The sequence below is a fragment of the Nycticebus coucang genome, chromosome 9, assembly GCF_027406575.1.
Source record: "Nycticebus coucang isolate mNycCou1 chromosome 9, mNycCou1.pri, whole genome shotgun sequence".
Classification (NCBI taxonomy): domain Eukaryota; kingdom Metazoa; phylum Chordata; class Mammalia; order Primates; family Lorisidae; genus Nycticebus; species Nycticebus coucang.
Window position 1 is genome coordinate 51,548,162 of NC_069788.1, and position 27,273 is coordinate 51,575,434.

The window sequence follows — 27,273 nt, forward strand, 5'->3', positions numbered from 1 at the left end:
TTGATTTCGACAACTTTCATGGTATAGTAAACTTGGCTCTACTTTGTCCTTGCGGCCTCACCACTATTTCAATCTCACGCGGAGAAATTGAAGCACACGTGGCAGGGGTGCAGCTCAAACTTCACCTCTTCTGCAAAACCTTCCTGTATTAGCGTACAGTCTTTTTAAAGTCCTTGAGTCACGTTTCCACTCCAATGGAACTTACATATACAAAATGGTATTAATTATAACCCCTGGCTGTCATTGGTCGATGTGTGGCTCTAAAGCACAAACATTTTTTAATCCATTATCTGACTTACTTATATGAACTGACGTTAGTTTACATTTGTCACTAGTGCTCTTTCTAGTCCCTCTTCCTACTTTTTCTCATCCCGGGCATACACTTTAAAAAGAAAAAAATTTAAAGATAGTTCTATCAGATACATTTTGTTTCATCTCACTGCTTGGGCTTCCAAAGAAAGAAGCACACCAGGGTGATCAGTCCAAGGCATGTATTGAGGAAACTTAACAGAGTGTTGCTGCGGGCCCTCACTCATCCACCTCCAGCCCTAAACAGAGAAAAAAAAAAGGTGTTCTGCCTAGTTACGTCTCCAGAATAGAATCAGGGTATGGAGTTTATATCAGGGCTTGGGCAATTTGTTTCAGAGCCAGAGCTAGTTTCTTTCAGTGTTTGGGGCAACAATCTAGATATCTTTATCAGGGCCTGGGAATGTTGAAGGCCCTGGTTTGAGTTCAAGCCTGCTGGGAAAAACCAGCAGTGGGCTGTATCAGGGTGATTTTTTGTCAGGATACAGAAAGAAAGTAGAGCAAACTGGCAGACCCTACAATCCACTCCTCCGCCCCCCACTGGCTCTTACAATCTTACAACCACTTCTTCTGAGATGTTCCCTGAGCTGCAGAAGAGTGTGGACTTACCTCAAGGCCCTTTTCCCAAAATTTATGAAACATCACAAACAAAACCCACACCAACAGTAAAGATTTGTGTGGCAACACCTAAAAATAGCAGTTCCCAAAAAGCTTACTAGCAGAGCTTTCCACCAAGGATTCTATCCTGGAAACCATAATTTTATTGTAGACTATCAGGAGTCACCCCCACCCCATGTGGTCAATTAGCTGCAGTTGCTTTTGTGAATAAAGGAAGGATTTACAGTCTTCAGTTTTTTTGTCTGAGATATATTCTCAACATTCCGTTTTTAAAAGTGCACAGGTTCTCCCTTGCCTACCCTTCAACATGTCTAGAGCCATTTGGTTCTATGGGACCACTTTCCCCATGGCAGCTGTTTCATTTTTCAAGGCCTTGGAACCATGCTTGATGTCATTCAAAGCTATGGAGACGAATCTTTGAACCTTCTATACCTGATATCAATAGAACTTCCTGGAGGCAAAAATATAGTCAATAAGTAATCATGCCACCAAGAAAAAACACCTACTCCACAGACCTCTCCAGATGGGCACATTGAGGGGGTAGTGTCAGAGATTTTGGAGTGCACCCATGGGAAGCCAAGGGAAGCCATGTCAGGGGAAGCTGGGGCCAGAGGTTAGTACCACAGAGCCACTGGTTGCCATTTGGAGCAATACATTGCTGGACTATGAGACCAGTCTGTGACAAACCAATATATGTCCTTATGTATAATGTCATGTTGGCATTGGGCATTTTGGAGGAACCCTAGATACCTAGTATTGTTTACCTGAATGTCTTTACAGTGATTATTTTGTTCCTAACAGATCTTTGTAACCCAGGAGAGCATCCCTCCTGTAGGAATAAACCACACAAAGCCATCCCACATTTGCCAGTCTGATCCCCATTGCCAGGATGTGGTGCTCTTCAGAGAAGCTCTGGTTTTAATGGCTGCCACCCTCTGGGATATGTTTAGAGAAAAACTTACATTGTGTCTGGGGTTGCTCAACATTACATCCCAATCACTTGTGTTTGTGTGACATCAGAGGTATCTGAGGTACCCATTTCCATTCATTGTTCTGTTACCTAGGTTTGTAAAGATATTTAGTCTTCACCCAATAGTGGCTCAGTGGAGACTGTGGAGTTCCTACTTGGTTATTCAGGGGTATAAAACACACACCCAGCACTTACATCAGCCTTTCATATGGGCTGTGTGATGGGCCCAGACCAGGAAAATATTTGGTGAGGATATCTAAGTGCTAGTAAGAATGATATAATAGCAAACAAGAAGACAGCTCAAGCCAACAGTGAAAAGATAAAAATTTGTTAGAAACACATATGGGGTGTCCTGTCTCTCCTATTTAATAAAAGTAGTATTAGACCCTTCCCTCCCACAGTAATGTTCCCAGGAGTTGTCAACTCCATGATGATAGGACTGGGTGAAATCGTTTGTACTAGTGCCACTTTGGTGCCCATCAGTATGGGGGCACTGCCTGCCCAGTGATATTGTGTCTCTTTGGATCCTTCATGGAAAAGGAGAGAGGGGTCAGGTTCAGGGTGGCAGTAGTTTTATGCTACAGGGAAAGAAGGATACCAATCCAGCCAATGGCACTTTTCACCTCCGGTTCCATTTTGAGATTCCCTGACCAGGCTTTATGGGACAAGGTGAGCGGAGAATCAAGGGCATTCCATGTGGAACCGAATTCAAGGTAAGAAGGCATCTGATTTTTTTTCCATACCTGTGTGGCTCATACCAGGCTCTTCATGTCTACTAGAAGTTCATAACCCAACTTTCCTCCCATAATGGGGGCCTCATTCAAGCACATACTGCTTCCATTAAAACCACAGCCCATGGCGGGGCGCAGTGGCTCACTCCTGTAATCCTAAAACCACAGCCCACAGGAAGAACACAGTAAGTAAAACAAGCAGACATCCCTCAGAATGGGGGAAGATATTTGCAGGTTATGTTTCCAACAAAGGTTTGATAACCAGAATTCACAGAGTACTTAAATTTATTAGCAAGAAAAGTACAAGTGATCCCGTTTCATTGTGGGCAAGAGACTTGAACAGAAGCTTCTCTGCAGAAGACAGGCATACGGCCTACAGACACATGAAAAAATGCTCTTCATCTTTAATCATCAGAGACATGCAAATCAAAAACACTTTGAAATATCATCTAACTCCAGTAAGAATAGCCCATGTAACAAAATCCCAAAACTACAGATGTCGGCAGGGATGTGGAGAGAAGGGAACACTTCTACACTGCTGGTGGGATTGCAAACTAATACATCCCTTCTGGAAAGAAGTTTGGAGAACACTTAGGGAACTAAAAGTAGACCTGCTGTTTGATCCTGCAATTCCTCTACTAGGTATATATCCACATGACCAAAAATCACTCTACAACAAATACATTTGCATAAGAATGTTTATTGCAGCCCAATTCATAATTGCCAAATCTTGGAAGCAGCCCAGGTGTTCATTGATCCATGAATGTATTAACAAACTGTGGTATATGTATACCATGGAATACTATGCAACCACAAAAATGATGGAGAGGGGGCAGAGCAAGATGGCAGCCAAGTAACAGCTTCCTTGCATCTGGGCACCGTGAGTCTGGGGAGATAGGACTCCAGGCATCTCTGGCTGGTGGGATCTGCCTATCATCACCCCTGAGAGGATACAGGGAGTCAGCGAGAGACTTCTGGACCCCAAGAGTAGGACTAAAACAGTGGAAAACCGGCAAGTGGTCGCATGTGTTCAATCCGTCTAAACCCGCCCGCAACTGTAAGTTCAGTAGCAGCGAGACTGCAAACCAGAAAGGCCTTACCTGTGAACTGTTTTGGTGTCTTTGGACTTGGCACTCAGCTGAACTGCCTTGGGGAGAGCCTGAGCGGGAGTGCGGAGAACTTTGGCCTTTGTCTAGGGCCCCAGTCTGAGCCGCTGAGCCAGACGGAGCTAATAGTGTTTGGCTCTGGGTCACAGGCAGCCATTGTGAGCGATCTGCCCCGGCAAGCTCCGCCCTCAGGGTCGCAGAGCTAGAATTGGGTGGGAGCTGGTAACCCAGCGACCAAGTAGCCTAAGGGTGGGGTCTGAGCCGCCTTGCAGCCCTAACCCTCGGGGGCAGAGGGAGACCAGTTTTGGCACACAGGGTAAGTGGACAGCCACTTTAGCAGTGATTCCAGCGACAAGCACTTCCCTGGGAAAGCTTCTGCTCAGCAAGTGAACAAGCTCAAAGTGCCTTTTAAGTGGGCTGAAGAGAGATTTAGGGTGTCTACCTGCTGGGGTTTGAGAAATTAGCAGCCTCCAGTCATATCAGAACTGTGATTAAAATCTCATACCCCAGAAGACCACGTGTTGCCCAGACAATATTCAATAACATACACATACTGCTTTGTTTTTGGTTGTGTTTTTTTTGTTTTGTTTTGTTTTTTTTGTTTGTTTGTTTATTTTGATGTTGATTGTTGTTTTGTTTTTTAAGTTCAACCTTTTCCATACAGATCCTTTTTCTTTCTCAATTTTTCTAGTTCAATTATAATTTCCCATTGTTGCCTATTTCAATAATTAGAACTTCATTTTTGTTAGTGTTTCTACTGCTATTATTTGGTTTTTCCAGCCAATTTTATCCCGTAAAGTTTTCTGTTTGCTTGTTTTGGTTTGATTTATAGCATTTTTGTCTTTCCTCTCTACTTGGTGGAGGTGGGGTACTGTGTCTGATCAGGTTAGCAAAGAGCTGCTGACCTCAAGGGAACCACCCAACTGGGCACCCCCAGAAGGTGGTTTTTTTTTTTAAGGTTGTATCAAAGTACCCTACTGTACACCTATACTGCTCTGTCTCCCTCTTTGTGTGCCTCTCTTCTTTTTGTCAATATTCCTTTTACCCAACCCCTCTCCTTTCTCTATATTTCTTTTTTTTTCTTATCACTCGGTCCTCCTTTCTTTCATCCCTTTTTTGCTCTTCAACCTTCTCACCCTTCTAGTCCTGTAACCCTTAGTCCACAGGCATGAGAACTTAAAGAGCAAGAGGAAGTGAAAGGAAAATTAGGGCAAGGAAACAGATAAAAGAAATCACCCATGAGGAAGAATCAGCAGAAAACTCCAGGCAACATGAAGAACCAGTCCAGAACAACCCCGCCAAGGGACCATGAGGTAGCTACTGCAGAGGATTCCACCTATACAGAAATGTTAGGAATGACAGAAAGGGAATTTAGAATACACATGTTGAAAACAACGAAAGAAATGATGGAAACAATGAAGGAAACTGCTAATAAAGTGGAAATTAACCAAAAGGAAATTCAAAAACAGAATCAAATAAGAGATGAATGATATGAAGAATATAAAAAGGATACAGCAGAGCTGAAGGAAATGAAACAGTCAATCAGGGAACTTAAAGATGCAATGGAAAGTATCAGCAACAGTTTAGACCATGCAGAAGAAAGAATTTCAGAGGTAGAAGACAAAGTTTTTGAGATAACTCAGATAGTAAAAGAGGCAGAAAAGAAGAGAGAGAAAGCAGAACGTTCACTGTCAGAATTATGGGACTTTATGAAGCGTTCCAACATACGAATTATAGGAATTCCAGAAGGGGAAGAAGAATGCCCCAGAGGAATGGAAGCCATACTAGAGAATATTATAAAAGAAAATTTCCCAAATATCACCAAAGATTCTGACACACTGCTTTCAGAGGGCTATCGGACCCCAGGTCGCCTCAACTCTAACCGAGCTTCTCCAAGACACATTGTGATGAACCTGTCCAAAGTCAAGACAAAACAAAAAGATTCTGCAAGCTGCCAGGAATAAGCGCCAGTTGACCTACAGGGGCAAATCCATCAGAGCGACCGCAGACTTCTCTAATGAAACTTGCCAAGCAAGAAGACAATGGTCATCTACCTTTAATCTACTTAAACAGAACAATTTCCAGCCCAGAATTCTGTAGCCTGCTAAGCTAAGCTTCAAAATTGACAGAGAAATCAAATCATTTACAGATATACAAACATTGAGGAAATTCGCCACAACAAGACCAGCTCTTCAGGAAATACTTCAACCTGTTCTGCACACTGACCACCACAATGGATCAGCAGCAAAGTAAGAACTCAGAAATCAAAGGACAGAACCTAACCTCCACACTGATGCACAAGATAAAACTAAGCAATGGACTGTCACAAAATAAGACGAATAGAATACTACCACACTTATCAATTATCTCAATAAATGTTAATGGCTTGAATTCCCCACTGAAGAGACATAGATTGGTTGACTGGATTAAAAAACACAAGCCATCCATTTGCTGTCTGCAAGAAACACACCTGGCTTCAAAAGACAAACTAAAGCTCCGAGTCAAGGGTTGGAAGACAATTTCTCAGGCAAATGGAATTCAGAAGAAAAGAGGAGTTGCGATCTTATTTTCAGATGCATGTGGATTTAAAGCAACTAAAGTCAAAAAAGACAAAGATGGTCACTTTATAATGGTCAAGGGAAAACTACAACAAGAAGACATTTCAATTCTAAATATCTAGCACCCAATTTAAATGCTCCCAGATTCTTGAAACAGACCTTACTCAGTCTGAGCAATATGATATCTGATAATACCATAATAACAGGGGACCTTAACACTCCTCTTACAGAGCTGGACAGATCCTCTAAACAGAAATTAAACAAAGATATAAGAGATTTAAATGAGACCCTAGAACAACTGTGCTTGATAGACGCATATAGAACACTCCATCCCAAAGATAAAGAATATACATTCTTCTCATCACCCCATGGAACATTCTCCAAAATTGATCATATCCTGGGACACAAAACAAATATCAACATAATAAAAAGAATTGAAATTTTACCTTGTATCTTCTCAGACCATAAGGCACTAAAGGTGGAACTCAACTCTAACAAAAATGCTCGACCCCACCCAAAGGCATGGAAATTAAACAATCTTCTGTTGAATAACAGATGGGTGCAGGAAGAAATAAAACAGGAAATCATTAACTTCCTTGAGCATAACAACAATGAAGACACAAGCTACCAAAACCTCTGGGATACTGCAAAAGCAGTTTTGAGAGGAAAATTCATCGCTTTAGATGCCTACATTCGAAAAACAGAAAGAGAGCACATCAACAATCTCACAAGAGATCTTATGGAATTGGAAAAAGAAGAACAATCTAAGCCTAAACTCAGTAGAAGAAAAGAAATATCCAAAATCAAATCAGAGATCAATGAAATTGAAAACAAAAGAATCATTCAGAAAATTAATGCAACAAGGAGTTGGTTTTTTGAAAAAATAAATAAAATAGATAAACCATTGGCCAGACTAATGAGGAATAGAAAAGTAAAATCTCTAGTAACCTCAATCAGAAATGATAAAGGGGAAATAACAACTGACCACACAGAGATACAAGAGATCATCTCTGAATACTACCAGAAACTCTATGCCCAGAAATTTGACAATGTGAAAGAAATGGATCAATATTTGGAATCACACCCTCTCCCTAGACTCAGCCAGGAAGAAATAGAGCTCCTGAACAGACCAATTTCAAGCACTGACATCAAAGAAACAATAAAAAACTTCCAACCAAAAAATGCCCTGGTCCAGATGGCTTCACTCCAGAATTCTATCAAACCTTCAAGGAAGAGCTTATTCCTGTACTGCAGAAATTATTCCAAAAAATTGAGGAAGAAGGAATCTTCCCCAACACATTCTATGAAGTAAACATCACCCTGATACCAAAACCAGGAAAAGACCCAAACAAAAAGGAGAATTTCAGATCAATCTTACTCATGAATATAGATGCAAAAATTCTCAACAAAATCCTAGCCAATAGATTACAGCTTATCATCAAAAAAGTCATTCATCATGATCAAGTAGGCTTCATCCCAGGGATGCAAGGCTGGTTTAACATACGCAAGTCTATAAACGTTATCCACCATATTAACAGAGGCAAAAATAAAGATCACATGATCCTCTCAATAGATGCAGAAAAAGCATTTGATAAAATCCAGCATCCTTTTCTAATTAGAACACTGAAGAGTATAGGCATAGGTGGCACATTTCTAAAACTGATTGAAGCTATCTATGACAAACCCACAGCCAATATTTTACTGAATGGAGTAAAACTGAAAGCTTTTCCTCTTAGAACTGGAACCAGACAAGGTTGTCCTCCGTCACCTTTACTGTTCAATGTAGTGCTGGAAGTTCTAGCCAATACAATTAGGCAAGACAAGGAAATAAAGGGAATCCAAATGGGAGCAGAGGAGGTCAAACTCTTCCTCTTTGCTGACGACATGATCTTATATTTAGAGAACCCCAAAGACTCAACTACAAGACTCCTAGAAGTCATCAAAAAATACAGTAATGTTTCAGGATATAAAATCAATGTCCACAAGTCAGTAGCCTTTGTGTACACCAATAACAGTCAAGATGAGAAGCTAATTAAGGACACAACTCCCTTCACCATAGTTTCAAAGAAAATGAAATACCTAGGAGTATACCTAACGAAGGAGGTGAAGGACCTCTATAAAGAAAACTATGACATCCTCAGAAAGGAAATAGCAGAGGATATTAACAAATGGAAGAACATACCATGCTCATGGATGGGAAGAATCAACATTGTTAAAATGTCTATACTTCCCAAAGCAATCTACCTATTCAATGCCATTCCTATCAAAATACCAACATCGTACTTTCAAGATTTGGAAAAAATGATTCTGCATTTTGTATGGAACCGGAAAAAACCCCGTATAGCTAAGGCAGTTCTTAGTAACAAAAATAAAGCTGCGGGCATCAGCATACCAGATTTTAGTCTGTACTACAAAGCCATAGTGCTCAAGACAGCATGGTACTGGCACAAAAACAGAGACATAGACACTTGGAATCGAATTGAAAACCAAGAAATGAAACTAACATTTTACAACCACCTAATCTTTGATAAACCAAACAAGAACTTACCTTGGGGGAAAGACTCCCTATTCAATAAATGGTGTTGGGAGAACTGGATGTCTACATGTAAAAGACTGAAACTGGACCCACACCTTTCCCCACTCACAAAAATTGATTCAAGATGGATAAAGACTTAAATTTAAGGCATGAAACAATAAAAATCCTTCAAGAAAGCATAGGAAAAACACTGGAAGATATTGGCCTGGGGAAAGACTTCATGAAGAAGACTGCCATGGCAATTGCAACAACAACAAAAATAAACAAATGGGACTTCATTAAACTGAAAAGCTTCTGTACAGCTAAGGAGACAATAACCAAAGCAAAGAGACAACCTACACAATGGGAAAGGATATTTGCATATTTTCAATCAGACAAAAGCTTTATAACTAGGATCTATAGAGAACTCAAGTTAATCCACATGAAAAAAGCCAACAATCCCATATATCAATGGGCAAGAGACACAAATAGAACTTTCTCTATAGACGACAGACGAATGGCTAACAAACACATGAAAAAAATGTTCATCATCTCTATATATTAGAGAAATGCAAATCAAAACAACCCTGAGATATCATCTAACCCCAGTGAGAATGGCCCACATCACAAAATCTCAAAACTGCAGATGCTGGCGTGGACGTGGAGAGAAGGGAACACTTTTACACTGCTGGTGGGACTGCAAACTAGTACAACCTTTCTGGAAGGAAGTATGGAGAAACCTCAAAGCACTCAAGCTAGACCTCCCATTTGATCCTGCAATCCCATTACTGGGCATCTACCCAGAATGACAAAAACCCTTTTATCATAAGGACACTTGTACTAGACTGTTTATTGCAGCTCAATTTACAATCGCCAAAATGTGGAAACAGCCTAAATGCCCACCAACCCAGGAATGGATTAACAAGCTGTGGTATACGTATACCATGGAATACTACTCAGCCATTAAAAAAAATGGAGACTTTACATCCTTCGTATTAACCTGGATGGAAGTGGAAGACATTATTCTTAGTAAAGCATCACAAGAATGGAGAAGCATGAATCCTATGTACTCAATTTTGATATGAGGACAATTAATGACAATTATGGTTATGGGGGGGAAACAGAAAGAGGGAAGGAGGGAGGGGGGTGGGGCCTTGGTGTGTGTCACACTTTATGGGGGCGAGACATGATTGCAAGAGGGACTTTACCTAACAATTGCAATCAGTGTAACCTGGCTTATTGTACCCTCAACAAATCCCCAACAAAAAAAAAAAAAAAAAAAAGATGGAGACTTTATCTCTTTTATGTTCACATGGATGGAGCTGGATTATATTCTTCTTAGTAAAGTATCTCAAGAATGGAAAAAAGAATACCTGATGTACTCAATACTATTATGAAATCAATATATAACAACCCACATTTTCATACAAAAGATGAAACACAATTATAGCCCAGAAGGAGAGAGGAGGGGAGGGGGAAGACAGGTGGAGGGAGGGTAATTGGTGGGACCTTACCTACTGGGTATATTGCAAGCGTACATGTCAAATATACTAACAGTAGACTATAAATGTCTAAACACAACAATTGAATAAGTGAGGTGAATTGTGTGTTGACCAGTTTGATGTGAACATTCTAGATTGTATATAGGGTCAGCACATCGTACCCCATAAATGCAGTAATGTACACAGTTATGATCTAATAAAAAAAAAAGCCCAATTTCTTAATGAGAGAAGTCCTCTCAAGAGCTTAATTTGTTTCTTTAATAGACCATTTTTGTTCTCCCTATAAGTCCTGCTCCTTGTGGATTATAGGGAAGATGAAATTGCCATGTAATGCCCTCCTTTTCTATCAAATCTTGGATTAGGGAGCCTGTGAAATGTGTACCTTGATCACTGGTAATTGTTCCTCTGGTACCATGCTTTAGTTGCAAGTGCTGCAGACTCTGATTTTCTTTTTGACCAGGAAAAGCTTGCAAAAGGCCACTCAAAACTGTCTATGCTAATTATCCTTACTCTTAGGGAGTGCACCAATTTACTCTTTTTGCCAGGTATCAGTGGCTTCCTCTCCTCTTTTTATGTTTTCAGTGGCCCCTTGCACTTGCCAAGGATGGGTCTAGCAACAGACAAGATAATTTTGTATTGTCTTTTCCATTTCTTCTTCTTCTTATTATTGTTATTGTTATCATTTTACATATTCAGAGAAATTTCTCTAGTAATGAACTATAGAAATGATCCCTGAAAGTACAGGGTTTTTTTTTTTCCTATTTCTTGTTTGAACACTGGTAAACCAGCTTGTTGGGCCAGTTTTCAAGTAGCATGCAGCCCCGTATGACCTCTGTTGCTATGTACCAAATGTACAATCCACTTCTTCAGAGGTGATTTCTAACCAGGCTTAGGCCAGAGTATCCGCTTCTATATTTAGGGAATAATTGTTGGTGAGGTGCTATGTGGAACAACAGCTCCTGGTTGTTGTAATTGGTCTGAAATGTCTGCCATTGTTCTGTCTCCCAGAATGCCTTCCATTTATGGGCCATTGATATATTTTTTCCAATGAGTTATCCACAGTATCAACCCTTTCATGACTGCTTAGGAATCAGTACACGTTACTGAGTGTGGCTCTTCCACAATCACTAACCAGGAAGCTCATAGTTCTGCTCATTGGCTGCTATACCTTGTTCTAGATTCTACCCATATGGGCTTGGTGGCTGGTTGAATAGCCATAGTCGTTTACCTGAAGGCTGACCCACACTCAAGCCATCTATATACCAACCATCCTTGGATAGGTTCCCATCTCCTTTATTTGATGGGGTTTCACTGGGGTTGCATTGGGGGTGATTTTAAATCTACAATATGCTGTACAGGTTTCAGCAGGGACCATAGTTCTGTAGACAGAGGGTTGCATATAAGGTGACTTCTCTGCTGGAGATATGAATGCCACCTAACCAGAGTACTGTTTTGTGATACGGCTGATGTGGATGTGGTAAATAAGCTGTCTACCCAACCCTCAATTAGGTAAGCTGATTTTACTTCCACTGTTGTATTTACAGTTAGGTTCTCTGTTTGAAAGAGGACCTGGTAAACTACAAGGAAATATTTTTCCAACAGGTTATAGCATTGCTGGTCCCCTCACTCCCTGAACAATTCTGACTGGAGGTCAATGAGCATGTGTTGGTTACTCTCCCTCTGCCAGAGAGCTCAACCCATTTCTTCTTTTTTTTTTTTTTTTTTTAATTTTTTTTTTTTGTAGAGACAGAGTCTCACTTTATCACCCTCGGTAGAGTGCCGTGGCATCACACAGCTCACAGCAACCTCTAACTCTTGGGCTTAGGCGATTCTCTTGCCTCAGCCTCCCGAGCAGCTGGGACTACAGGCACCCGCCACAACGCCCGGCTATATTTTTGTTGCAGTTTGGCCGGGGCTGGGCTTGAACCCACCACCCTCGGCATATGGGGCCGGCGCCTTACTCACTGAGCCACAGGTGCCGCCCAACCCATTTCTTCTTTAGTCACAGAAACATCTAATTCAAACCGTTTCCCAGTGGTGACTTTTTTTTTTTTTTGTAAAGCTTGTGCTTTTGTCACTAAGACCTTAGAAACACTTTCTCTTTAATCCCCAGTCCCAATGTGTCCTTTTCTTTATCAGGTGGTATAATGGCCTGAGACTTTAAGCCAACACAGGAATGGAGGTCCTTCAATATCCTAGCAGACTTACAAAATTTGAAAAAAAAATTTTTTTTTTTTATTATTGGGGAAAAGATTTGAAATTTTTTAACTGCTTGGAGCTGCAGCTATGCTTGTCAACCATGGCTACTGGCAAAACCCAAGTTGTACTTGACCAGACTGTGCCCATGAACTTTATGGTGCCCCTGGACTTTCTGAGGGTTGATGGTCCATCCTCTGGTTTGCAGGTGCTGTGGAGCCTTTTATGTAGCTGTGGAGGCGATAGCAACTCTATTTTGGCTTGTAATCCACCCTGTTGACTTCTGATTAACCCCTGTTTAGGAAATGCTTCCAGACCTGCTCTTTGGTCAAAATGACTTTGACCTTAAGTCCTGCCTTTCGGCAGATTGCCTTTCTCTGAGGGGCAATTGTTGACTTCAATTGTCCTACACATTCCTCCCCTATGGCATTCAGTGTGGACCTGGGAGGTAATGGCTTGGGGATCCAAGCCACCATCGAGTTTGAGAATGTGAATGTAGCGTCCAGTCTTTCCTTTTTTTTTTTTGTTTGTTTTTTTCTTCTTTCCCTCTGTCTTTCCACAGCCAGTGGTGGGACTGCTGCCACCGGGTGGCTCAAAAATTCCCAGGAGGCAGGAATGAATTTGAGAGTTCCCTAGGGCCTCTCCGCAGAAACTCACTCCATCCATTTTTCCAGCCTCCAGGATAACTAAGAGAAAGACAACCATGCCCTTCTTTCCCGTCAATTCCTCCACCAACTTGAGCACCCTACTTTCTGTTTCTAGCTAAGCTTCTGTTGCCAGGTGGTCTACCCACAACTGGGCCAACCTATCACAGTCCTCCAACGTCTTTTCTATCTGCTTTCAATTGCAAATCCTCCATCAGGTTATTTAAACCTGCTGGAGCTTTTGGGTCATCTCAGTACTCCAGGGACAGTCTGCAAGCACCAAGCAAGCAGGCCACCAACCGCCTCACATAGATCCTTCCCTTCATCCAGAATCTCCCAAGTCAGTTCTTCTTTCTCTTAGCCCATTTCTTTGGAATCCTACAGATTATGCCAGTAGCCCAGGAGAGCTGGAATCACCCCCAAACTAGAAGCAGGGAAGTTCCCACAAGAAGGTGCTCTAAAATCATCTTTAATTTTCCACTTACTGCTCATGTCCATGACCTCAGGTTTGATTCTTACCCATACGCTCTCATTTTTATCTCTGATTTTTGTCTTGGTTTGAGAGGCTATTTAGATGAATGAATGAAATTAGAGGTTAAAAACAGAATGCATATAATCTAGAGAAAAGCAGCAATTTAAGTCTAAAGAAAAGAAATACGTAATACAAAATAAAACTAAATCAATAAAAACTAAAATAGAAATCAATAAAACTAAAAATAGAAAAGCAGATATCTGCAAAGATTGATAAAATTGGTAAATCTCTACTCAATCTAACCAAGAAAATGCACACATGCACACAAACACACATTAGCACAATCAGAAATTTTAAAAAGGTCATCACTTTTTATCTAAGATTTTAATAGATAATAAAGGCTATGAACAAATCTGTGTTCACAAATTTGATCACTTAGCTATATGGGCAAATTCCTTGACAAGCCACCAAAACTCATAAGAAATAACTGAATATCCTTGTGTCTATTAAAGAAGTTGAAACAATAATAACCTTCTGAAAAAGAAAGTATCAGAACCACTAGATAGTTTCAGTGGTTATTTGTATTAAACATTTCAGGAAGAAATAATACCAATTCTCCACAATCTCCTTCTGCTTCCTTCTGAAAACAGAAGCAGAGAGAACACTTCCTAACTTACTCTAAGACACCTAACATACCCTAATACCCAAGCTAGATAAAGATGTTACAAGACAGAAAAAACAGATCAAAATCTTTCATGAACACAGATGCAAAAATCTATAAAATATTAGCAAATCAAATCAAAGAGTATATAAAAATAATTATACACAAGAAGCAAATGGGATTTATTCCACATAAGCAAGATTGGTTCAACATTTAAACAGGTGGGGAGCAGTGGCTCATGCTTATAAGCCTAGCACTCTGAGAGGCAGAATGGGTTGCTTGAGCGCAGGAGTTCAAGACAAGTCTGAGCAAGAGCAAGACCCTGTCTCTACTAAAAAAAAAAAGAAAGAAAGAGAAACTAGCCAATAGTTGTGGTAGTTGCCTGTTGTCCCAGCTACCTGGGAGGCTGAGGTAAGAAGCTAGCTTGAGCCCAAGAGTTTGAAGTTGCTGTGAGCTATGATGCCACCACACTCTGCAGAGGGCAACAAAGTCAGACTTCTGTCTTAAATAAAGAAATAAAAATCAACAGGGCGGCGCCTGTGGCTCAGTGAGTAGGGTGCCAGCCCCATATGCCGAGGGTGGCGGGTTCAAACCCAGCTCCGGCCAAACTGCAACAAAAAAAATAGCCGGGCGTTGTGGCGGGCGCCTGTAGTCCCAGCTGCTCGGGAGGCTGAGGCAAGAGAATCGCGTAAGCCCGAGAGTTAGAGGTTGCTGTGAGCCGTGTGACGCCACGGCACTCTACCAGAGGGCGGTACAGTGAGACTCTGTCTCTACAAAAAAATAAAATAAAATAAAAATCAACAGTGTGCCTGCAGTCTCAGCTACTCCAGAGGCTGAGGTGGGGAGGATCATTTGAGCCTGGGAGTTCAAGGCTACAGTGAGTTATGATAGCACCATTGCACTCACTGGTGGGCCACAGAGTAAGAACTTATCTCTTTAAAAAATAATAACGATAAAACAAATAAAATTGAAAAATCAACATAATCCTACTACATCAATAGCCTAAAAAAGAAAAATGATACAATTATGTAATTTGATAAAATCCAACAATGCATTTGTGATAAAAACTCACAACAAACTAGAGAGAGGGGAACTTCTTCAACTTGGTAGAGAACAAAAGCAAAAAACAACAGAATAAAAACAAGAACACAAAACTAGAGTTAATTTCATACTTAACAATGAAAAATTGGATATTTTCCTTTTAAGATTAAAAATAAGACAATAAACTTAGTTTATTCTCTCTCTCTCTCTCGTCTTGTTTTGTTTTTTGTTTTTGACATAGGGTTTCACTCTGTTGCCCAGACTAAAATGCAGAGGTATCATCATAGCTCACTGTAGCCTCAAACTCCTGGGCTCAAGTGATTATTCTGGCTCAGCCTCCTGGCTAGCTTGTTACTAGGAACACACTAGGCTAATTTTTTTTTTTTTTTTTAGATATGAGGTCTTCTATTGCCTAGGCTGGTCTCAAACTTCTGGACTCAAGTGAACCTCCTGCTGCTTGGGCCCTCCAAAATGCTAGGATTGCAAGCATGAGCCACCACACCTGGCCACTTCCCTGGTTTTGCTGGAGAATATCCTACAGAAGTTTACCAAGAAAAAAATCCATGAAAGTTAAATTTTTGGAGATCTTGCAAGTTTCATATTATCCTTATTATACTTTAACAATTTTTGCAGATGTTTCCTTGTGCTTTTATATGAGAATGTTTCTATCGAATATTTGTAGAAAAGAGACTTCTTAGTCAACATCACACTTATAAAATTTATCATTTTCACTGCTGTGAAGTATTATCTGTAGAGCAGGGGTGTCCCATCTTTTTTTTTTTTTTTTCTCTGTTGAGCATTGGAAGAATTAGGGCTATGTTGGGTCACACATTTAATACACAAACACTAACAAAAACTGATTAGCAATATACTTTTTGTGATGTTGGACACCGTAATAAGCAAAAGAAGTCCCAACAAAATCAGCATGTGATTGCATGCTTGCAAGCCCACAGGTTGGACAACAGTATTTACTGTTGTAGAGTATTCCTATATACAAGCATTTATTAACCTTTTCTACTTACAAAGGACAATAAACTGTTTCTGATTTGGGGGTAACATCTGCACTGAAGCTTCTTATATATTCCCTTGTGCTTATATATGAGGATTTTTCTAGATTACACACCTAGCTATTAGATTTTTGGTTTTAGAGTATGCACACCTTCAACTTTGCTAGATATTGCCAAACCGTTTTCAAAAGTTGTATCAATTTATGTTCCCACTAGCCGTATGTAACGGTTAAAATTGCCTCATATCCTAAGCAATAGTTGGTATTTTGTGTTGTTAATTTTTTGCCACCTAATGGGTTATGTATAAATAGCATTGTCTGATAAATCTTTCTGTAGGCTGCTTTTACAAAGATATTCTCTTGTATTTTCTCACAAAAAGTGTTGACCTTTTGATTTTCACATTTAGGTCCTAAATCTGTCTGTAGTAGATTTGTGTGTGTGTGTGCATTGCATGTAGAATGAAGGCGAGGTGCATGTTATTGAATAGACAATGTTTCCTACTTATCTACAAAATCACCTTAGTTATATCAAATTTCACATATATGTAGGTCTGGTTTGTGTCTTTGCTTTGCTTCATGGCCAATTTGCCTATCCCACAGTCAATACCACTATCCTCAAGTCAATACCAAGTCAATACTACTTCTTTCTAAAATAGAAGAAGCAACCCCTAAGCTCCTCCCTCCTACCTCCATGTTTTTTCTTTAACATTGCCTCAACTATTCTTGGTCTTTTGCTTACCCCTCTTATATTTTAGATTTAGCTTTGCAAATTCAATGGAAAGCTGTATGTGGGTTTTGGCTGGGATTATGCTGAAGTCACAGAGCTAATTTGAGAATAATGGACACCTTTTCAATATTGATTCTTTCTGTTTTTGAACATGGTATATTCTTTCTTTTTTTGATATGTTTTATTATTAAAATAAAAGTGGGAAACAAAACTAGTAAGATATTTCACATTGTATTTGAGAAACTAATGCATCAATATTTGGTTCTATGGAAGTAGTTGCAATACTCAGTGAGTTCTCAAAGGCCTTATCAGATATTTTGGTTCTAATTTTACTCTTAATGTACTTCATTCTTAAAAATGGTTGCTTGCGAATGTAAGAAATTCTTAAAAGTGATGATATGAATAAGGTGTGATTGTGAAGTGAGGGATATTTGTCTCTGGAAGTTAGGACCTAAAAAAATCCAGTAAAGAAACATGATCAAATTCTCCTTTAAGTTGATGTTAGATTGAATCTCTATGCTTTTTTAAGTTGAAATGTTAGATTGAATCTTTGTGCATTCCATTTGAAAATTGGCAGGTAACATTTATGTTGACTGAAAACGAAGTGACAAATGCACCAAAATATTATTTTCCCAGAAAACTTGAAATCTGTTTTTGAATTCTTGTATCAAATTGAAAAAATATGGTATAGTCTTTTTATTTATTTGTATTTTATTTCATGGTCTTTGATGAAATTTTATAATCTTTAGCATTAAAAACTTGTAAATGGGGGTGGTGCCTGTGGCTCAGTGAGTAGGGCATTAACCCCATATACCGAGTGTGGTGGGTTGGAACTGCAACAAAAAAATAGCCGGGTGTTGTGGCAGGCACCTGTAGTCCCAGCTACTCGGGAGGCTGAGGCAAGAGAATCGCCTAAGCCCAAGAGCTGGAGGTTGCTGTGAGCTATGACGCCAGGCACACTATTGAGGGTGACAAAATGAGACTCTGTCTCTAAAATTAAAAAAAAAACTTATAAATGTTTTATTATATTTATTTCTAGGTACCTTGTTTTTTGGTTGCTATTATACAAGATATTTTATTTTTAATTAATTTTTATTGTATAAGTAAATATATTTACATGGCTCATAAAATGAGAAGGCAGAAGTTAAAATGTTTTCTTTTTCTTTTTGTCTTTCTTTCACTCAATTCTCAATCTTTGTCCAGGTTACTGTTATTAGCTTGTTAAATATCTCTCCAGTGTTATTTTTTGCACACAGAAGCAAGTTTAACGATATATTTTTGTTTTAGGGCAAATAAAGTATGCAAATGGGCTGGGCTTGGTGGCTGACGCCTGTAATCCCAGCAACTCTGGGAGGCCAAGGCCGGCGGACTGCTTGAGCTCACCGGTTCCAGACTAGCCTGAGAAAAAGCGAGACCCCATCTCTACTAAAAATAGAAAAACTGAGGCAAGAGGATAACTTGAGCCTGAGTTGGAGGTTGCTGTGAGCTATAACGCTACAGCACTCTACCCAGGGTGACAGCTTGAGATTCTGTCTCAAAAAAAAAAAAAAAATAGTATGCAAATGCTGTTTTTCACCTTATCCCCCACCTCATTATATTCTGAATTTCTTTCTGTCAGTACAAAAAGAGTTGCTTCATTCGTCATTATAACTGCACAGTTGCATTGTACAAATTGTACAAAGTCTGATAATAAGTTCACGAACTCATCCAAGAAAAAGTGCTACATATGTCATTGCTGAATATCACTAGGCTCACTTTTGAGTACTTCCCTGGGGAGGTTATGCACTGATGCCAGTGCCTTGCCCACCCTTAAAAGCAATTTTGTAGCTCTTTTTCTGGAATGACCAGCACATCCCACAGCACACAAAAACATGCAACAATAATAATGAATGTCACTTAGCAAGATACTGCCTCTTGTCAACACAAGCTGTAAGACATTGATATAGCAAGGTTATGAAACCTTACCAATTGTTTGTACAGTGCTGCCAATGTCAGTGCAAGGTGGAAAGTTTGAGAACTTAATTGTAAGACCTTGTATGACAACAGCTCTGATGGTCATTACAGACAAAGAATTCCAAAACTGCTTTGAAAGGTGGACCAGACACTGGTATGGGTGCATGGCTTCCTAAGAGGAATACTTCAAAGGTGACCATAATGATATTTAGCAATGAGATATGTAGCACTTTTTCTAGGATGAGTTTGTGGATTTGTCATATCTCATATGTTATCCCCTATGAAAAGTAAAACCATAATTTTCTAAACTATTAATGGTTCTTCCTCTTTTTTATTTTTTTCTTAAGTAAGCTTGGGCCAGTTCAAACCTGCCACTCCCCATGCATAGTGCTGGTGCTCTAACCACTGAGAAACAAGCACCCAGCCTAATAGTTTTCATTGTTCATGAACATATGGGTTTTGCTTTGATTATTCCAAATACATACATGAATATGTGACCTTCCAAATACATACATGAATATGTGACATTCCACACATATTCATTATAGCTGAAGAGTAAATTCTCAAAAGAGAAATTGCCGAATCAAAGGATATATTCATTTTTATTTAGTATCTATCCTTTATCTACTTATTTATTTACATACTAATTTGCCAACAATAGTGATTGTATTGCCAGTTTAGACTCCGATGATATTGCATGATATCCCTGTTAATAAATGTCTCATTAACAGAAAGTATTATGAAATTCATAAGTTAAAACAATCTTATAGGAATTTCAATGTAATTTTAATTTGCCTTGCTAGTTATAAATTACTCATGTGTTACTCAGAAGTCATTTGCATACTAATATTTTTTGTCTTTTTTCTATTATGTATTTTTCTTATCTATTATTCTTTTGAAGTGCTGCTGGATTCCTCTTACTGATATTTTATTTATATTTTGAATCAGTAATCATAATTAGATTTATTGAGCTCAATTTTGTCTAATCTCTGCCAATTTTTGGTATTAATATTAATCATTTTGTATACATTTTGTAAGTTTTTTCATGTTTTGACAATTATTTTAAGTTTAGTAGAAATCCCCTATGAAATCTTCAGGTCTAGTTCTTTTGGGATGTTAATGCTTTGAGGATTTTATTAGCTCTATGGAAATCAATCTGTTGAGATTTTGTATCTATGGTCAGGTTTGGTAGATTTCCAAACTGCATAGATTTTACTAAATTAAATCTAGTTTTATGTTCTTCCAAATTTTCTGCTTTTGTAGATACTTCCTCTTGTTTCTTCCTCATGTAACTTAATTGTTTTTTATTGTGTATATTTGTGCTCTTCTCACTTTTTTTTTTTTTTTGTAGAGACAGTGTTTCACTTTATTGCCCTCGGTAGAGTGCCGTGGCGTCACACAGCTCACAGCAACCTCCAACTCCTGGGCTTAGGCAATTCTCCTGCCTCAGCCTCCCAAGTAGCTGGGACTACAGGCGCCCGCCACAACGCCCGGCTATTTTTTTGTTGCAGTTTGGCCGGGGCTGGGTTTGAACCCGCCACCCTCGGCATATGGGGCCGGCACCCTGCTCACTGAGCCACAGGCGCCGCCCTCTTCTCACTTTTTATTAATTAGTTTAGATGATTATATCTCTATTTTATTAAAAGATTCATCTCTTGGGCGGCGCCTGTGGCTCAGTGAGTAGGGCGCTGGCCCCATATGCCGAGGGTGGCGGGTTCAAACCCAGCCCCGGCCAAACTGCAACAAAAAAATAGCCGGGCGTTGTGGCGGGCGCCTGTAGTCCCAGCTGCTCGGGAGGCTGAGGCAAGAGAATCGCGTAAGCCCAAGAGTTGGAGGTTGCTGTGAGCCGTGTGACGCCACGGCACTCTACCCAAGGGCGGTACAGTGAGACTCTGTCTCTACAAAAAAAAAAAAAAAAGATTCATCTCTTATCTTTTAAAAGATTCATCTCTTAGATTAATTTTGTTTTCTGATTTATTCATTTCTTCTTTTCTCTTAATTTCTTTTGCATCCCTTCAGTTTATTTTGTTGAATTTTCCTAACCTCTCAGTTGGATGCTTAATTAATTAAGCAGATTTTTATGTATTTCGTGTAAGTGTTTATAGCTAAAAATTCTTCTTTGCACACTGGTATGGCCCTTCTCATACTTTCCTTTGTAATGTTTTGATTATCATCATTTTCCAGATAATCTCAAGTGGTTATATTTCCTCCCTGAATCAATAGTTACTTAAGAGAGAATTAAAAACGTCTCTATTGCTGAATGTGTTATGGCTTTTTAATGTTATTGAATTATATTCACAGAAAGGTTGTCTTAACCAATTCATTGTAGATAGCGTTGCAGGTTGGGTTCCAAGAAAAGTATGCTCTAAGACACAGATAACATTCAGAGTTTGCCGGTGATCTTGGGATTAATACCTGTGAGAGAGCAAAGGCAGGAGGGAGAAGTTCAGTTGTGATGTAATCACAACAAACACTTTGGCTACTCCAATTTCAGAGTTGTCCTGAGGAAGGTTAGACCTTTATATACTCTCAAGAGACCAGTTTCTAGTTGCAGGTTGCCTTAGTGAAGCCAGGCTGTTCTTTACAGCCGAGAGCAATTCCTGGAGAGGAGCTGAGAGTGAGTGCCGCGCCCACGGCATATAGCCGTAGTGAGGCAGTGCTGTCTGCGTTATAGAACGACGGGAAGGTGGTTTGTGCTCCCCGGAGCTTTGCCCCCAGCGCCCCCAGTATGCACAGCATCAGAAATGTTGCCTAGCATGCTCAGTTACCCACTTAAGTTTAAAGATTGTGGCGTCTACTCATGTGTTTGTCATCCTGTACCAGAAGTCTGTTTGTTCTGATAAATTGTCAATATGTACTTTCCTAAGAATGAGCACAATACACTACTAATCCAGATAGAGCACAGCCTTGTGAGCTGCTAAACTCAGTGGCACCAACAATGAACACATAAAGATGTTTTCCCACCAGTGAGCTAAGACGATAAGCCCAAGGACATGAAATACAAATTATCTACATAAGTTACAAAGTCACTGAAACACATCCACCCACCATAAAGTCCTGTTCAGAACATCTTGTTTCACCAACTGTCACGCATAATAAAAATCAATAGGAAAAATAATACTTGTCAAGGAATTTACTCTAAATCAAAATTATAATTATCAATAACAATAAGATCAAATAGTAAATGTAAAATTAGTCAAGCATTAACATAAAGAAGATGTCAAGCTGTTCTAAAAAGATAATAAGAAACTGAGATAGGAGAAAGCGGGCAGAGTTGACTAATAACCGCCACCCTCCGGAAGCGGAACGTTAAAACATAACAATGCATAATAAATCACACTTGTAAACGCAAAGATAACCCGCACACGTAAGCAAAAAAATTGCATTATGTAAGCTCTGTAAAAATGTATAAATACCAACATGTGTACCCAATAAAGACACAGCTGCATACTCCAACCCGTAGTGTGTCAGACTGTCTTTCCTGCGCCGATCTCTCGACCTTCCTCGTTCCTTCTCCCTGCACCCCCTCGGACTGAAGGCCACCGACAGGGCGGTCCGTTGCAAGTGAGTAAGAACTGTCAGAGAGGGCTATCAGCCAGCAGTGCTCCCAGCAACTGGGGGAATAAGTCCTTCAGTCCTATGAGACATAGCATGGTGTTCAGTATGGGTGAACATCTGAGCTATTCTCTTCCTCCGGATTCCTTGTATTTAGGGCAAAGGCTTGTAATCTGTGTTTGATTAATCATACAGCCTTCCTGTAATTTGAATCAGGATAGGTGGTACGAAGAACTAGAGGCAGTGGAAAATCTCTCTGATGGTATTGTCAGTGATAGAAATGTCAGGTTTATGGAGCACCTATGGCAGCAAGCTAGCATAGGCATCCGGTGTCCAGGCCCACAGCATCAATTGCAACACCCAGTGTTCATTGACAATAACCTTGATCGACTCCTAAGATGGTTTTGTATGTTGTTTTGGCTGTGGTGTTGTTATGGACCCTATTCTCTGGCCATTTCAGCAGTTTTATGAACTACCAACTCTATTTCTTTTATCTCTTTCTACCTGTCAATTATTATGTCACATGAAAATGACATATTGAGCATATTTTTACCAAGTTGAGAGAGATATCTTGGATAGTGTGAGTTAAAATATGGATATATGGCATATGGAAAAACATATTTTTTAGGGGTCTGGGGGACAGTGTGGATACTGAAAACAACCAGTAGCATAAACTCCAAATTAAAAGCCATGAAGGCATAAGCTTGCAGTATAGGCATAGTCTGCTTGTCACATAGGCAACTATGCATAGTCCATAGAAAATGACAAATATATTGTTTTTAATGTTAAAATTATAATGAATAGAATTCCAGGCAATTCTTTGTGGACCAACATGAAGGTTTATATAGGTATAGACATAGACAGAAATTTTACTTCTTACACAAGAGGATACAAACAGGTTACAAGAAATGTATACAATATAACAAAATGTGAATAAGTACAAAAAATCCAGAGTGACAAATAACTATCCATCTCTCACTCTCATCAGTCCCTAATATGGCTTGTTTACTACATTCAGATTAATTTGTTCAAAGTTTACTCATATTGAGTAACACACCATACTCCTTCTCACTTACAAGTCCTCACCATGTGTTTTGAATATTCTATCATTCCTTTGTAAAACTCACTCATGTTCAAGACCCAGAGTCATCTTTTTCCTGAAGCTATGCTTGACCTTTTTGGCGCTCCCCAATATCTTCTCCTTTGATCTCACATTGTAGTTATGGTTTGAACCTTTTACTACATAGCAATTTTATTCTCTAATGTTTCTCATGCACAAGGATATGGTGTCACATCTTATTCCTGACACCACTTGCTAGGGCCCAAGACTGGCCAGGTCTTGGCCCAGCTTAACTAGGTTCTGGATGCGGACCACTAAGTTACTTTGCTCAGATACAGTTTCTCTTAGGTGCCTGAGGGCTATCTACTTTAGCTGGAGAGAGAGAGTGTCTTAGAGAGAGTAAAGCAGTCTTAGAATAGATAGATCTTAGTCTTTAGCAGAGCTTAGTAATCCTCAGCAGAGAGATGCCGAGCTGGTGTTCTGCAAGCAGAAGAGGACACAGAGTCAGAGTAAGCCGGTCAGTGATAGAATGTGCACGCTCCTGACTGCCTTCTCCTTCAGCCTAAAATAAGGCTGATCTCATGCCTTCCAACACCACACGTGTAGAGACTGCCAATTCACCACTGCTCTCATCTTGCAAGCTCTCATGCTTGTTAGGAGAGCTAAATTCCTCTCCATGCACTTTCCACCAAGGTATTCCCTTATTGAGCTATACAGGTATTTCTTATAACTCTCACTCCTAGCCATAGGCTATATGGGCTGCTATGATATGGTTACATACTCAAGTAACCCTAGAAGGAAGACAAGCCTGGGAAAATTCTCCATTTTGTGTTTCCTGTGGCATATTCACATATTAATCTGGGCTGTATGTGATGTCTTAATGATACATTCAAATTTTGGTTTCATATTTATTGTGGTTTTCAGGGACTATACACACACACACACACATAAAGTTTTTCCACATCAGTAATATCTTAAGGAGCTCAAATGTGTAAGAACTGTGACTATGTTAGCCTGAGAGTTTGTAGCAAACATAGGTCAGTAAAAAATTTAATTGGACATCTAAAAACAGATTTGTAATTGTGATGAGTGTTATGCCCAGATCACGAAGTCCCCAAAGACTACCAGGGAGCTGATTCCACTGCAAAAGCAAAAGAGCCATTTTATTGCAAGCTCGAGCTTGGGCTCCTGGTGACTCAGCTACAAGGGATCCAAGCCAGGAGCCCTGAGGTCTGTAACAGGGGTATTTTATAGTGTAGTACAGCAAAGTGGGCCTATATAATTTAAACAAAGGGACTGCTTCTGGATTGGCTGCCACTGGGCCTGCCATATGGCCCAATCCAGAAGGCGGTTTCTGATTGGAAGCCAATGACTCAAGGTGGAAACCGGTGACTCATCAGTTTTGAACAAAATGGCTGAACCCCTAAGATGGCATCGGTCTGGTTCTCTCAAGAGAATGAAAATGGTGATTTCATTAGGATTTGCCTCTTGAACTCCTTTCAGCCAGTATAAATCATTGGAAGAAGATTTTACTTCGGCTTAGAATCTTTTTAAAAGCCCCCTTCAGTTCATTGTTCCTTAAGCTGTAAATGAAGGGATTCAACACAGGGGCTATTACCATGAAAATCACTGATGCAGCTGAGTCTTTTTCAGTTGAGTGATTAGATGAGGGGCTCATATAGACCCCTGTGATTGCTCCATAGAAAAGAATGACCAAGGCAAGGTGAGATCCACAGGTAGAGAAAGTCTTAAGTTTTCCTTGGGCAGAAGGGACTTTCATAACAGCAGAGACAATGAGGCTATAGGATGCCAGGATACACACTGAAGGTACCACAAAAATCAGCCCTACCACAGCCAGAACCATCAACTGATTAAGACTGGTGTCAGAACAAGATAGAGGCAGGAGAGAGTTGATATCACAGAAGAAATGGTGGATGATATTGTCAGAGCAGAAGTACAGACGGGCCATCATAAGAGTGTGCAAGAGAGGGTTTAAAAAGGCAATGACCCAAGGTACAGACACCAGAGAGGTACAGAGGCGCTGAGTCATAATGGTGGAGTAATGCAAAGGGTGACAGATGGCCACATAACGGTCATATGCCATCACTGTGAGAAGAAAATTATCCATGTTGGCAAACATCATACAGAAATACATCTGAGCCAGGCAACTAGGATAGGAGATGGATTGAGTCTGGGTTTGGATGTTCAGTAGCATTTTGGGCACTGTAGCTGAAGGAAGGCAGAGGTCTACCAAAGACAGATTGGCAAGGAAGAAATACATGGGTGTGTGTAGGCGATGGTCTGAGCCAATGGCCAGCAAGATGAGTAAGTTTCCAAAGATGCCTGTTAGATAGAGACACAGGAAAAGTGCAAAGAGTAGACCCTGCTGCCCTGGCCAACTCGAGAAGCCCAGGAGGAGAAATTCAGAGACATTGGTTTGATTTTCCTTTTCCATTGCTGGAATATATCTGTACAAAGAATTAGAGAATGAAATATTTTTGCCAGTAAAAAACTTTTCCTTTGCTATTTTTTGCATACTCACCTGGGTTAGTCCCACTTACTAAAATCTCTTCTACTTTCTTTCTGATGCTTCCTCTCAAGCCTCACTGAGCCTTGGGTATGTCCTTCCACTTCATTGGTTGTCTTTACATCTACCATCTCTTACTGGACCCTCACTGGATCCAAGATTTCCATGGCATGTGTATACATCTCCCCTTAGTAGGCAGAGATTATTTTCCAACTTGTGATGTTGATACTAACTCTTGCATGTTCTGCATTGTGTGTGGTTGCCTGATTACTGCGTCTTGGAATGCAATCATGAATCTGACCTCCTGTATGGCTCCATGCCAAACACTGTGATTTAAATGAGGAAATTTTTTCAAATATTTGTCCAACATCTTATGAACCATCTTGCTTGAAAACCAGTCAGACAGCTACCATATGGAGTTTATATAATATGGATAAATGATTGTTATTCTTTAAGATTCAAAATAAAAATACATTAATTTGCTTGATAAGTGTAAAAAGTTAAATAACCAAAAATATTTTGCATGAACAAAGAACAAAAGAAAATATTTGCAAATAATTTAAAAGTTATATAACATGTAATTATATAATACATGTAGATAAGACTAAAGGAGGCAAAGTATGGTGGATTATCCCTGTAATATTAGCACTCTGGGAGGATAAGGCAGAAGGATTGCTTGAAATCAGGAGTTTGAGACCAGCCTGGCAAGAGCAAGACTCCCTTCTCTACTGAAAGGTGGCACACATCTGTATTTCCAGCTTCTGGGGAGGCTGAGCCAGGAGGATCACTTGAGTGCAGGAGTTTGAGATTGCTGTGAGCTATGATAATGCCACTGCATTCTAACCAGAGCAACAGAATGAGAATCTATCTAAAAAAATAAAATACTAAAGGAGAACCAAAAAAAAAGTGTGTCAAAACAGGAGGGCATATTTAAAAGATTCCCTTTTAATGTTTTAATAATATTTTAAAAATAACTAACAGAAGGAGTTCATGTATGTAAGTAATATATCCAATTTTCAATACTTTGGGTCTTGATATTCTTCAAGGTATATGAAACACAAAGTAATAGAAGACAGAATTCTTGCCCTGAGGAACTTGGAATAAGGTTGTGGAGGAAAAAAATTA

The 27,273-nt window shown here is 39.7% G+C and overlaps 1 protein-coding gene and 1 pseudogene across 1 annotated transcript; both read right to left on the reverse strand.

Annotated features, from left to right (window-relative positions):
• Window positions 1-10,951: 10,951 nt before the first annotated feature.
• Window positions 10,952-11,054, reverse strand: LOC128594967 (uncharacterized; annotated as a pseudogene).
• A 4,703-nt stretch (window positions 11,055-15,757) lies between these two features.
• LOC128594716 (putative olfactory receptor 1F12P) lies at window positions 15,758-26,076 on the reverse strand. Its single transcript, XM_053603619.1, has 2 exons — window positions 25,155-26,076; window positions 15,758-15,834 (listed from the first exon to the last, which is right to left on the reverse strand). The coding sequence occupies exons 1-2, from the start codon at window positions 26,074-26,076 to the stop codon at window positions 15,758-15,760; spliced, it is 999 nt and encodes a 332-aa protein (XP_053459594.1).
• Between the last annotated feature and the right edge of the window lie 1,197 nt (window positions 26,077-27,273).

Bases quoted from the DNA above. Each gene is read 5' to 3' on its own strand.
- LOC128594716 (XM_053603619.1), bottom strand. From the start codon at position 26,076: ATGGAAAAGGAAAATCAAACCAATGTCTCTGAATTTCTCCTCCTGGGC. The intron at 15,835-25,154 runs GTAAAATCTTCT...CAGCAAAACCAG, and splicing joins TAAAAAGATTCTAAGCCGAA to GGAAGTGGCCAGGTGTGGTG.